Here is a 13,620-nt window from a genome sequence, read left to right as displayed (position 1 = left end):
TTATTTTTAAACGAAAAACAGCACAATATTTTTTTTCACACGTTATTAATGCTTATCACAGGGGGGTCTTAGGTTTAGGCACCAACAGGGGGGTCTTAGGTTTAGGCACCACCAGGGGGGTCTTAGGTTTAGGCACCAACAGGGGGGGTCTTAGGTTTAGGCACCACCAGGGGAGTCTTAGGTTTAGGCACCATCAGGGAAGTCTTAGGTTTAGGCACCATCAGGGGAGTCTTAGGTTTAGGCACCACCAGGGGGGTCTAGGGGTTAGGGGTAGGTACAGGGAGGGTTACTTACTATTTTTTTTTAAACGTTATTATACGTTTCACTTTTTAAATGGAAGATTAACGTTTTCACAATTGCCAATTTCATGCACATTATTTAATGATTTATAACTTTATAAAACATTATTTTTAAACGAAATATAGTACATTATATTTTTAAACGTTATCCATGTTTATCGTTTAAAACCCCGCGCCCTTTTTTCCCAGCGCCCCTTTTTAACGTACGCATCTGATGGAGTCTGCGTGGGCACAATACAGCTGCAGGGGGCTGCTGGTAGCCCCAGGTGAGTAAAACTCATTTTTTACAGAGTCTTAAGTGTCCCTTTGAGCTCATTTTAAGGATTGCAAAGCTAAATCTTGTGTTAAATTGCATTTATTCAAATGCAGTGCATCTGAAGATGTCTCCATTGTTGTTGAGAAGCCACAGATAGGAGTTGTCGAAGGTGACGTGTTTGTAAGTTCCACATAAGTCCAACTCTGTCCATGTTGTCCCTACAGGATTAGCCGCAGTGATTCCATCCCTGTAAAAATGTAAAGAAAAATAAAGTTAAACTAGACAATATCAAGAAGACAAAAAATGGTGCGTCTCCTGAAAGTTCTAATCAGACACATAACCATAACTATGCGTGCTGCTGCATTGCCGGATGTGAATGTGCTGCTTGCTTATACAACTGTATGTACCTGTTCACACCTCTGCCTGTGACCCACGTTCTGCAGCACATTTCTGGATAATGAGTACGGTAACATACATATTACCATAACAATCGCACGCTAGAACATGCACCCCTTGTATGATACCCGTACTGTAGCGCAAGAGTTACACAAACATGCATCATATGAACTTAGGCCAATCACATCACTGATGTGACTTATGGATTTTATCATGTCTGTCTATTGGTAAAGATTGTAATTAAAAGCTACATGGTATAATTGTATTATTACTTATGGTCCTCTAAACCCCTACCTATTTGTTTTCTGTTTGCTCAGTACTATGCTATGTACAGTATCTGAGGGGTGGCCAGCTCACCATTGTGAGTCTCTGATATCAGATAGTGGGAACTTAGCCTAACAAAAATACTGGGCCCTCTCAAACATATTTCCTTTTTTCCATATTTCCAAGTCAAATAAGGAGAGCAATTCAGTAGACAAGTCTCAGTGTTAACATTGTCACTGATTCCCAATTTTTATTTTTTTATTTTTTTATTTATGAATACAATAGTTTTTCTTCTTTTGATGGTGGCCTACTACTACCTAGCTGAAAACACATTCATAGTTTCTGTGTGTGACCATGTTCATGTTGGTATATCAGGCCATTACTAGTGGGCTTCATCTTCAATTTTTCTTTTTTTTTTTCTTTTGGGAGGGGCGCACAAAGAGGGCACATGCCTAGCTGCCTAGCTGGTGGAGCCCATTTGGGCGATCAAAATCAATGTTTGTATGGCAAGCTTTAGATATTTTTTAGGCTTACTAGCTTACTAGCCCAGCGATGATAGGACCCAAATGTAAACATCACAAACAGAACTCAGAGGCTTTTGAAGAGAGCAGATTCAGATTGTCCAAATGATGGTGTTATTAAATGAAGAAAAGTTACCTACAGATGTACTTGGCTAGTTACACATGACGTCAGGCGCACGTGCGTCGCTCCTCACACAGGAGGTGGCACTGTAACTAAGAGGAGGATGCTGTAACGATGGCGGATTGTCGGCGGGGTGGCAGTGCATGTTCACAGCAAGTCTGCAGTCTGCATACAAGACTGCAATGAAGAGGAGCTGGCAGCTGGGCCACTGAAGAGCCTGATCCTGGATGGGACGGCTGTGACCCTCGGACGGCGGCAGTCAGACGGAGGAGGAGAGGATTGCAGTGGCAGGTTTCAGTAAGTATATTATGGGGGCCAAGAAACTGTACGGTAATTATAATCTGTAATTTCACAATTTCTTATAATTATGTGGTGCTGCAGGGGGTCACATGATCATTGGTTTGCTGGTGGGATGTGGAAGGGTGTTTTTAGGGCATACATGTAAAAAAAGTTGCCTGGTAAAAATGGCCCGGGAGATAGCCGCTAGTATAATATTGGAATTTTACTGATTTTCTATTACTTAATTCCAATAGTAAAATTATAGTATTCTTTAGTTTTACTACGACCGAACCCCACTCTTACACAGAAATCTCCCTCTATCGATGCCTAACCCTAAGATCCCCCAGGTAGTGCCTAATCTTAACCCCCCTGGTAATGCCTAACCTTAATTCCTCTCTCCCAGTGCCTAACCTTAACTACCCCTGGAGGAGCCAATTACCTTAACCACTAAGGACATCCCACTCACACGCACTAGTTTCGTCACTCCCTCGTGACTCATCAGGATGCTCCTGATGAGTCACGAGGGAGTGACGAAACTAGTCGAGCGGGGAATTGGACGCACTGGGAAGCGCGCGGCGGTTGGAATGCTAGAACGGAGGAGTATCGCCCAGCTTGGCAACGGGGGAGAGCCCGTGATAAAAACTCTGTGCCATGCATACAACTTGGTGACATGTAAATGCAATATTTTAATAAAGTTTTAGTGATTTTAAAATGGTATTATACTATGAGAGGCTTCTGTTTGAGGTACTGGAGATATATAAAATACGAGCAAGTGAATTTGGACATGGAATGAACACATAACAGGACCGGGACCTGAGGTGCTGGGGCAGGGGAGGACTGGGACCTTTTGGCCTGGAGGGAAAACACAAACTAGAGGCCGGGTTTCACGGCAGCCCCAGCCCAAATTACGTCACATGCGCCCCACGTGCTATATACCAGTAGTCATATGGTCATGCCAATGCAAAAATACAGCAAGGATACTCGAGGGACAGCATAACAGGTAAAGCATAAATGCACAGGCATCGTGGGGTACATAATAGATTTTGAGGGAAACGCTGGGGTTTCCATTGCGTACATAGTTTGTTATTATCGCACTTAACGAGATTTCCCAGCATCTCAGATTGATACATTCAACTACTTTCCACCTGAAATAAGTCAAATTGTTGATTGGGCATGCTTGTGGCGGCACAGATTTTCATCCAATTGGATAATTATCGAAGCAGTAGGTGGATCGGCCAGCCCTAAATCATTAAAGGAGAGGCAGCCTGGGGGAAATCTCCCCCCTTCCCCCCTGGCCAGTCCTCCCCTGTGCTGGGGTACCCTGGAGGTGTGCGTTGATTGATCAGTCTGACAGTGGTCATATTGTGTCTGGTGAGTGCACTTTATATTGGTGTTTTCTGGTGGTGGAATCAGAGAAGATTGAAGAACTAGCATAAGGACATCTGAACTGGGACTTTTTTGCTGCATTAGGAGGTGTGCGCTGGACTTTAATCATAGATAGAACAACAGTGACTGTCCAGCTGATTGAATTTGGTCTGTCCACAATGAAGCAACGACCTTATAATCTTGGGTGTGCCCCCCCCCCAACACTTTCATATAGCCAGCGGTCATTGCTTCATTGTGATACACAAGCCCCTTCACCGCGGCAAGGTAACGATCATGTAGGGGAATTGACACATGTACATGCCTTTTGTTTTGTTGTTGCAGCCGCAGTGCAGCCAGAAAAATTAGGCAGGCATGTACAAGCACCAGAAAAATTAGTATAGAGGCTGCTGCAAGCAGCGGCCTTAAAAATCAGGAATCCACCTGGAGTCCTGGACCCTGTTGGTGGTGGCAGAGAAGACAGTCAAGCGGCCTGCAGGCAGAGATGCTGTGTGGGGGGGACTGACTTAATCTTGGGGCAGGCAGCAGCAGCCGGCAGGCAGACAGGCAGAGATGCTGTGTGTGGGGACTGACTTACTCTTCAGGCGGGCAGTAGCCCTCCGGGATCCATGCCTCAATAATTTTGATAAAGGTCAGGTACTGAACACTTTTGTGACTTAGGCGACTTCTCTTCTCAGTGACATTGCCTCCAGCTGCACTGAAGGTCATTTCTGACAGGACGCTTGAGGCAGGGCAAGACAGAAGTTGGATGGCAAATTGGGACAGCTCTGGCCACAGGTCAAGCCTGCGCACCCAGTAGTCCAAGGGTTAATCGCTGCTCACAGTGTCTACATCCACACTTAGGGCCAGGTAGTCGGATACCTGCCATTCCAGGGGTTGGTGGAGGGAGGATCCGGAAGGGCTAAGGCAAGGCATTGGACTAAAGAATGTCCACATGTCTGACATCACAATGAGATCGCTGGAGCATCCTGTCCTTGCCTGCTTAGACATGGGAGAAGGATTACTGGCAGTGGTACCTTTATTGAATTGTGCTGTGACATCACCCTTAAACGCATTGTAAAGCATAGTTGCCAGCTTGTTCTGCAAGTGCTGCATTCTTTCTGCCTTCAGGTGAGTTGGTAACATGTCCGGCACTTTGTGCCTATACCGAGGGTCTAGTAGCGTGGCCAGTGGCCACCCAGTACAGCTCATTCCCCTTGAGTTTTTTTTTTACGGCGGTCCCTCAACAGGCTGGACAGCATGAAAGACGCCATCTGCCCAAAGTTGGATCCAGGCATACTATCCATCTCCTCTTGCTCCTCCTCAGTGACGTCAGGTAAGTCCTCCTCCTCCCCCCAGGCCCAAACAATACCACGGAAAAGTTGAGAAGCACGAGCCCCCTGCAACACCTGCTGCGGTTGTTCTTCTGCTGCCGCCTTCCTCCTCCTCCAAAGAAACAACTTCCTCATCATCCGAGTCTGACTCCTCTTCTCCACACGACTCTTCCTCCTCCTCCCCCTCTGTGCTTCCGTAGGTGTTAAGGAAACATCTGGTTCTGGTGAGAATTGATCCCACAACGTTTCTTCCCGTAACTGTTCCTGTTCACGCTCCTCCACAGCTTTATCCACCACTTTACGCACGGCACGCTCCAGGAAGTAAGTGTAGGGGATCAAGTCGCTGATGGTGCCTTCACTGCGACTCACCAGGTTGGTCACCTCCTCAAATGGCCGCATGAGCCTGCATGCATTTCGCATCGGTGTCCAGTTGTTGGGCCACAACATCCCTATCTCCCCAGATTGTGTCCTTTTACTGTAATTGTACAGGTACAGGGTGACAGATTTCTCCTGATCTAGCAGGCAAGAGAACATGACGAAGGTTGAATTCCAGCGAGTCGGGCTATCACATATCAAGCGTCTCACCGGCAAGTTGTTTCTCTGCTGAATGTCTGTAAAGCATGCCATGGCCTCGTAAGAGCGCCTGAAATGCCCACAACTTCCTGGCCTGCTTCAGGACGTCCTCTAAGCCTGGGTACTTTGACACAAATCGTTGGTCACCTCCTCAAACGGCCGCATGAGCCTGCATGCATTTCACATGAGTGTCCAGTTGTTGGGCCAGAACATCCCCATCTCCCCAGATTTTGTCCTTCTACTGTAATTATAGAGGTACTGGGTGACGACTTTCTCCTGTTCTAGCAGGCGAGAGAACATAATGAGGGTCGATTCCAGCGTGTCGAACTATCGCAAATGAAGCGTCTCACCGGCAACTTGTTTCTCTGCTGAATGGCCACAAAGTGTGCCATGGCCGTGTAAGACCGCCTGAAATGCCCAAACAACTTAATGGCCTGCTTTAGGATGTCCTCTAAACCTGGGTACTTTGACACAAATCTTTAAATGACTAAATTAAGCACATGTGCCATGCAGGGTACACGTGTCAGCTTTCCCAAATTCAAAGCGGAAAGGAGATTGCTGCCATTGTCACACACCACGTTGCTGATCTCCAGCTGGTGCGGAGTCAGCCATTGCTCCACCTCTTTGTTAAGAGCAGCCAGAAGAGCTGGTCCAGTGTGACTCTCCGCTTTGAGGCAAGACATGTCTAAGATGGCGTGACACCATCGTACCTGGCATGCAGCGTAGGCTCTGGGGAGATGGGGCTGTGTAGCTGGAGAGGAGGAGATGGCAGCACCACTAGAGTTGAACTGCCACTCAGGCAAGGAGGAGGAAGAGCAGGGGTCTAGTCCTGGGAAAATAGGTGAGTGGACTCACCTGGAAAACCCCTGTGTGCCAAAAATGGGTGGGGTCAAGCATAATGTGGGCGTGGTCATGGGTGGGGCCAAATATACATGACCTTAGCAGTGATGTAAAAGGTCTGCCGGGGAAGTTTGAGCTCTGCCATAGTGTATCCCCCCAAAATAAATGCAATCTGACAGCATTTCACCAAAAAGACACATAATCTGGTAGATGTTCCTCCAAAATACAGATAATATGTCAGTGGTTCCCCCAAAATAGATAATGTGGCAGCAGCAGTTCCCCCAACATACACACAATTTGGGAGCAGTTCCCCAAAATACACGAAACCTGGCAGCGGATAACCCAAAATACACGTAACACCCAAAATACATATAATCTGGCAGCAGTGGTCCCCCAAACATACACAATCTGGCAGCAGTTCCCCAAAATACACGTAATCTGGCAGCAGCCATTCCCCTAACATACACATAATCTGGCAGCTGTTCCCCAAAATACACGTAATCTGGCAGCAACCGTTCCCCTAACATACACATAATCTGGCAGCTGTTCCCCAAAATACATAACAGCGGTTCCACAAGAGTGCAGATAATCTGACAGCAGTTCCCCCAAAATAGGTACCCCCAGCATAGGTAGCCAGGTCTATAGGTGTCCCCAGTATAAGTAGCCATGAGTATCGTAGTCCCCAGTATATGTAGCCAGAGGTATATGTGCCTAGTATATGTAGCCAGGGGTATATATCCCCAGTATATGTAGCCAGGGGTATACGTGCCCAGTATATGTAGCCAGGGGTATACGTGCCCAGTATATGTAGCCAGGGGTATATGTAGCCAGGGGTATATGTGCCCAGTATATGTAGCCAGGGGTATATGTGCCCAGTATATGTAGCCAGGGGTATATGTGCCAGTATATGTAGCCAGGGGTATATGTGCCAGTATATGTAGCCAGGGGTATATGTGCCCAGTATATGTAGTCAGGGGTATATGTGCCCAGTATATGTAGCCAGGGGTATATGTCCCAGTATATGTAGCCAGGGGTATATGTCCCAGTATATGTAGCCAGGGGTATATATGTGCCAGTATATGTAGTCAGGGGTAGATGTCCCAGTATATGCAGTCAGGGGGGTATATGTGCCCAGTATATGTAGCCAGAGGTATATGTGCCCAGTATATGTAGTCAGGGCTATATGTGCCCAGCATATGTAGGCAGGGGTATATGTCCCAGTATATGTAGGCAGGGGTATATGTAGGCAGGTGTATATGTGCCCAGTATATGTAGTCAGGGGGCATATGTGCCCAGTATATATGTAGTCAGAGGTATATGTGCCCAGTATATGTAGTCAGGGGTATATATGCCCAGTATATGTAGTCAGGGGTATATGTGCCCAGTATATGTAGTCAGGGGGTATATGTGCCCAGTATATGTAGCCAGGGGTATATGTGCCCAGTATATGTAGCCAGGGGTATATGTGCCCAGTATATGTAGTCAGGTGGTATATGTGCCCAGTATATGTAGTCAGGGGGGTATATGTGCCCAGTATATGTAGTCAGGGGGGTATATGTGCCCAGTATATGTAGCCAGGGGGTATATGTGCCCAGTATATGTAGCCAGGGGGTATATGTGCCCAGTATATGTAGTCATGGGGGTATATGTGCAAAGTATATGTAGTCAGGGGGTATATGTCCCAGTATATGTAGTCAGGGGATATATGTCCCCAGAATAGGTAGTCAGCTGTCCCCCAGCAGGAGAGGAGCAGCGCAGTGGAAGGAGAGCTGTGAGCAGGCACCTTAGGGTGCTCTCCTTCCCTCGCTCTCCCCTCCTGAAGTAACGTGTGGGCAGCGGGCGGGACTTACCTCTCCTCATCGTCGGAACACCGGATCTGCGTGCCGCAAGTCTGGTCTGGTCCAGACCAGAGCAGCGGCATGCAGATCCGGCGCCGGAACGAGGAAGAGGTAAGTCCCGCCCGCTGCCAGCCGCCTACTTCAAGAGGGGAGAGCGAGGGAAGGAGAGCACCCTAAGGTGAGGGAAGGGGGGGGAGATGGCCCCCCTTCTCCATCGCTGCTCACAGCTCTCCTTCCACTGCGCTGCTCCCCTCCGAACAAGGCAGGGTGAACGGCGTCCACTCTCTGGAAATAGTAAGTGGACGCCGTTCACCCGCGTCCACGCACCACTCGACCCCTGAGGAAGAGGATGACAGCGAAGAGGATGTAGCAGGAGGAGAAGGAGAGGAGGTGGCAGGAGGCCTGCCTGCATGCCGGGGAGGTGTCACAAGTTGGTCCGCTGCGCAGCCACGTACTCCCTACTTGCCATCGGTCACCAGGTTGACCCAATGGGCTTTGTAAGTAATGTACCTGCCCTGATCGTGCTTGGCAGACCAGGTATCCATGGTCAGGTGGACCCTTGACCCAACTCTGTGTGCCAGAGATGACACCACTTGCCTCTCAACTTCACGGTACAGTTTGGGTATCGCCTTTTTAGAGAAATAATTGCGGCCTGGTATCTTCCACTGCGGTGTCCTAAAGGCCACAAATTTACGGAAGGCCTCAGAGTCCACCAGCTGGTATGGTAACAGCTGACGAGCTAACAGTTCCAATACACATTAGCTGATATTTAACAGATACAGGGTTGATGCTTGACTGAGCTTGAGAGCACAGCTCTCAGTTTTTATTTTCTATATACTATGATTGCAATGTGAATTTCTATGCACCTAGCACCCTAGCACTTAGCATGCTCTTTGTCCCTGATGACGGCTCCAATATAGGGGGTTGAAATATGTTGGATTTGTGGTGGGGGGTCTTTTAATAGCACTAAAGCAATCTTTATTGAGGAATAGGTGTGATCGATTGCGATTGTGACTGACGAGTCATATATTAATGTAAAAACACTGTATTATACCTACCTCATGTAAGAAAAGTAAAAACACACCAAAAAGTATGATTTTAATGTAGATCAATAAAAGTTATATTTTATTAGCATATATATACATATATATATTCTCTCTTTCGGGAATCAACTTGAGCTAACAGTTCCGCCAAGCCAGCTGTCAGATGCCGGGCAAGGGGGTGACTGGCAGAATCTGGCTTCTTCCGCTCAAAGATTTCCTTCACAGACACCTGGCTGCTGTGGGTAGTGTTGGGCGAACAGTGTTCGCCACTGTTCGGGTTTGTGCAGAACATCACCCTGTTCGGGTGATGTTCGAGTTCGGCCGAACACCTGATGGTGTTCGGCCAAACTGTTCGGCCATATGGCCGAACTAAGAGCGCATGGCCGAACGTTACCCGAACGTTCGGCTAGCGCTGTGATTGGCCGAACGGGTCACGTGGTTCTGACCCGAACGCGCTCTGATTGGCCGAACGGGTCACGTGGTTCGGGTAAATAAATACCCGATCCACGTCATTTCTCCGCCATTTGTCTGTGGGTTTAGCTTTGGGTAGGCAGGCAGGGTAGTTCTCTCTCCAGCCAGGCTAGCCAGGGTCCCCCGGTCATTGTGTCGCTGCTGGGAATAGTAGTACACCGCTCAGCCACACTATATAGCATTGTGTTTACTGCCACTCTGTGTGTCTGCTGGGAACAGTAGTACACCGCTCACCCTGTATAGCATTGTGCTCTGTGTCGCTGCTGGGAATAGTAGTACACCGCTCAGCCACACTATATAGCATTGTGTTTACTGCCACTCTGTGTGTCTGCTGGGAACAGTAGTACACCGCTCACCCTGTATAGCATTGTGCTCTGTGTCGCTGCTGGGAATAGTAGTACACCGCTCAGCCACACTATATAGCATTGTGTTTACTGCCACTCTGTGTGTCTGCTGGGAACAGTAGTACACCGCTCACCCTGTATAGCATTGTGCTCTGTGTCACTGCTGGGAATAGTAGTACACCGCTCAGCCACACTATATAGCATTGTGTTTACTGCCACTCTGTGTGTCTGCTGGGAACAGTAGTACACCACTCACCCTGTATAGCATTGTGCTCTGTGTCGCTGCTGGGAATAGTAGTACACCGCTCAGCCACACTATATAGCATTGTGTTTACTGCCACTCTGTGTGTCTGCTGGGAACAGTAGTACACCGCTCACCCTGTATAGCATTGTGCTCTGTGTCGCTGCTGGGAAAAGTAGTACACCGCTCAGCCACACTATATAGCATTGTGTTTACTGCCACTCTGTGTGTCTGCTGGGAACAGTAGTACACCGTTCACCCTGTATAGCATTGTGCTCTGTGTTGCTGCTGGAAATAGTAGTACACCGCTCAGCCACACTATATAGCATTGTGTTTACTGCCACTCTATGTGTCTGCTTGGAACAGTAGTACACCGCTCACCCTGTATAGCATTGTGCTCTGTGTCGCTGCTGGGAATAGTAGTACACCGCTCAGCCACACTATATAGCATTGTGTTTACTGCCACTCTATGTGTCTGCTTGGAACAGTAGTACACCACTCACCCTGTATAGCATTGTGCTCTGTGTCGCTGCTGGGAATAGTAGTACACCGCTCAGCCACACTATATAGCATTGTGTTTACTGCCACTCTGTGTGTCTGCTGGGAACAGTAGTACACCGCTCACCCTGTATAGCATTGTGCTCTGTGTCGCTGCTGGGAATAGTAGTACACCGCTCAGCCACACTATATAGCATTGTGTTTACTGCCACTCTGTGTGTCTGCTGGGAACAGTAGTACACCGCTCACCCTGTATAGCATTGTGCTCTGTGTCGCTGCTGGGAATAGTAGTACACCGCTCAGCCACACTATATAGCATTGTGTTTACTGCCACTCTGTGTGTCTGCTGGGAACAGTAGTACACCACTCACCCTGTATAGCATTGTGCTCTGTGTCGCTGCTGGGAATAGTAGTACACCGCTCAGCCACACTATATAGCATTGTGTTTACTGCCACTCTGTGTGTCTGCTGGGAACAGTAGTACACCGCTCACCCTGTATAGCATTGTGCTCTGTGTCGCTGCTGGGAATAGTAGTACACCGCTCAGCCACACTATATAGCATTGTGTTTACTGCCACTCTGTGTGTCTGCTGGGAACAGTAGTACACCGCTCACCCTGTATAGCATTGTGCTCTGTGTCGCTGCTGGGAATAGTAGTACACCGCTCAGCCACACTATATAGCATTGTGTTTACTGCCACTCTGTGTGTCTGCTGGGAACAGTAGTACACCACTCACCCTGTATAGCATTGTGCTCTGTGTCGCTGCTGGGAATAGTAGTACACCGCTCAGCCACACTATATAGCATTGTGTTTACTGCCACTCTGTGTGTCTGCTGGGAACAGTAGTACACCACTCACCCTGTATAGCATTGTGCTCTGTGTCGCTGCTGGGAATAGTAGTACATCGCTCAGCCACACTATATAGCATTGTGTTTACTGCCACTCTGTGTGTCTGCTGGGAACAGTAGTACACCGCTCACCCTGTATAGCATTGTGCTCTGTGTCGCTGCTGGGAATAGTAGTACATCGCTCAGCCACACTATATAGCATTGTGTTTACTGTCACTCTGTGTGTCTGCTGGGAACAGTAGTACACCACTCACCCTGTATAGCATTGTGCTCTGTGTCGCTGCTGGGAATAGCAGTACACCGCTCAGCCACACTATATAGCATTGTGTTTACTGCCACTCTGTGTGTCTGCTGGCAACAGTAGTACACCGCTCACCCTGTATAGCATTGTGCTTTGTGTCGCTGCTGGGAATAGTAGTACACTGCTCAGCCACACTATATAGCATTGTGTTTACTGCCACTCTGTGTGTCTGCTGGGAACAGTAGTACACCGCTCACCCTGTATAGCATTGTGCTCTGTGTCGCTGCTGGGAATAGTAGTACACCGCTCGCCACACTATATAGCATTGTGTTTACTGCCACTCTGTGTGTCTGCTGGGAACAGTAGTACACCGCTCACCCTGTATAGCATTGTGCTCTGTGTCGCTGCTGGGAATAGTAGTACACCGCTCAGCCACACTATATAGCATTGTGTTTACTGCCACTCTGTGTGTCTGCTGGGAACAGTAGTACACCGCTCACCCTGTATAGCATTGTGCTCTGTGTCGCTGCTGGGAATAGTAGTACACCGCTCAGCCACACTATATAGCATTGTGTTTACTGCCACTCTGTGTCTCTGCTGGGAACAGTAGTACACCACTCACCCTGTATAGCATTGTGCTCTGTGTCGCTGCTGGGAATAGTAGTACACCGCTCACCCACACTATATAGCATTGTGTTTACTACCACTCTGTGTCGCTGCTGGGAACAGTAGTACATCGCTCACCCACCACTGTATAGCATTGTGCTCTGTGTCGCTGCTGGGAATAGTGGTACACCGCTCACCCACACTATATAGCATTGTGTTTACTACCACTCTGTGTCGCTGCTGGGAACAGTAGTACATCGCTCACCCACCACTGTATAGCATTGTGCTCTGTGTCGCTGCTGGGAATAGTAGTACACCGCTCACCCGCCACTGTATAGCATTTCTGTACTGCCACTGTACTGCTGCCAGTCAGCGTGTACTTTTACGGATAAGTGAAATGAAGAAGAAATCCTGTGAAAGAGGGAGGGGCAAGGAAAGAGGTGTTCCCCCTGACGGTTCACGTACTGGCCACAGTGGAGCACCGAAGAAAACCCACTCAATACCGCCCATGTTGTCCAGGAAATCAACCCTCACAAATCCAAAAGAACAGGACCAGATAATTAATTGGATGACCTCTCAAGCGTCCAGCAGTGGGTTAAGCAGCACCAGCACATCACGCACGAGGTCCGAGTCCTCAGCCAGTTACAAGGAGCCAGTGGGCACAAAGCAGACACAACCGGCAGCGACACCACGCACACAACTGCCAAATAACCAGTCCGAAGAATTTCCTCAGGACACAATGGGGTATTCGCAGGAGCTATTCCCAGCCCAACAAACTTCCACCTTTCAAAGGTTAATGGAACTGCCAGAAATGTTGTGCCCGGATTCACAACCATTGACTGTGGGAAATGCACCGCGCACTGAAATGCAAGGCGAGTCCGAGGAGGACTCGGAAACCCAAATCCCAGAGCAAGTTGGGCAGGAGGGGTTTCAATTGCAGGAGGTCGGCCGAGAAGATCTTGAAGACGACGTTGGAGTGTGCTGCGCAGAGGTTGTTGTGGGGAGCTCTACTCCACGGCGGCGGCCCACAATCACATATGACGAGTTTGAGGAGATGGAAGAGGAGGAGGAGGGTATGGACAATGTTGACAGAGACCCAGATTTTGTATGTGAAGGAGAACATCGCCGTCGTAGCAGCAGCACAGATGAGTCTGTTGAAGAACCCACTGCTGCACGAGTTCGACTTGTGCCACAAGGTAGGCGGCACGAAATTTCAGGCACCACAAGCGTGGAAGTTCAAGTGA

At 48.5% G+C, this 13,620-nt stretch overlaps 1 protein-coding gene across 1 annotated transcript in view; it reads right to left on the bottom strand.

Moving 5' to 3' along the window:
- Nucleotides 1–654: 654 nt before the first annotated feature.
- The window catches only part of LOC137522210 (fish-egg lectin-like), a 65,003-nt gene continuing 52,037 nt past the window's right edge, over nt 655–13,620 (bottom strand). The window contains exon 4 of the mRNA XM_068242241.1: nt 655–802. Within this exon, the coding sequence (XP_068098342.1) occupies nt 655–802 (148 nt within the window). The remainder of the gene's footprint in view (nt 803–13,620) is intronic.

The sequence above is a fragment of the Hyperolius riggenbachi genome, chromosome 6, assembly GCF_040937935.1.
Source record: "Hyperolius riggenbachi isolate aHypRig1 chromosome 6, aHypRig1.pri, whole genome shotgun sequence".
NCBI lineage: Eukaryota > Metazoa > Chordata > Amphibia > Anura > Hyperoliidae > Hyperolius > Hyperolius riggenbachi.
The sequence above is the reverse complement of the archived record's forward strand: the minus strand, read 5'-3'. Positions and strand labels throughout refer to the sequence as shown.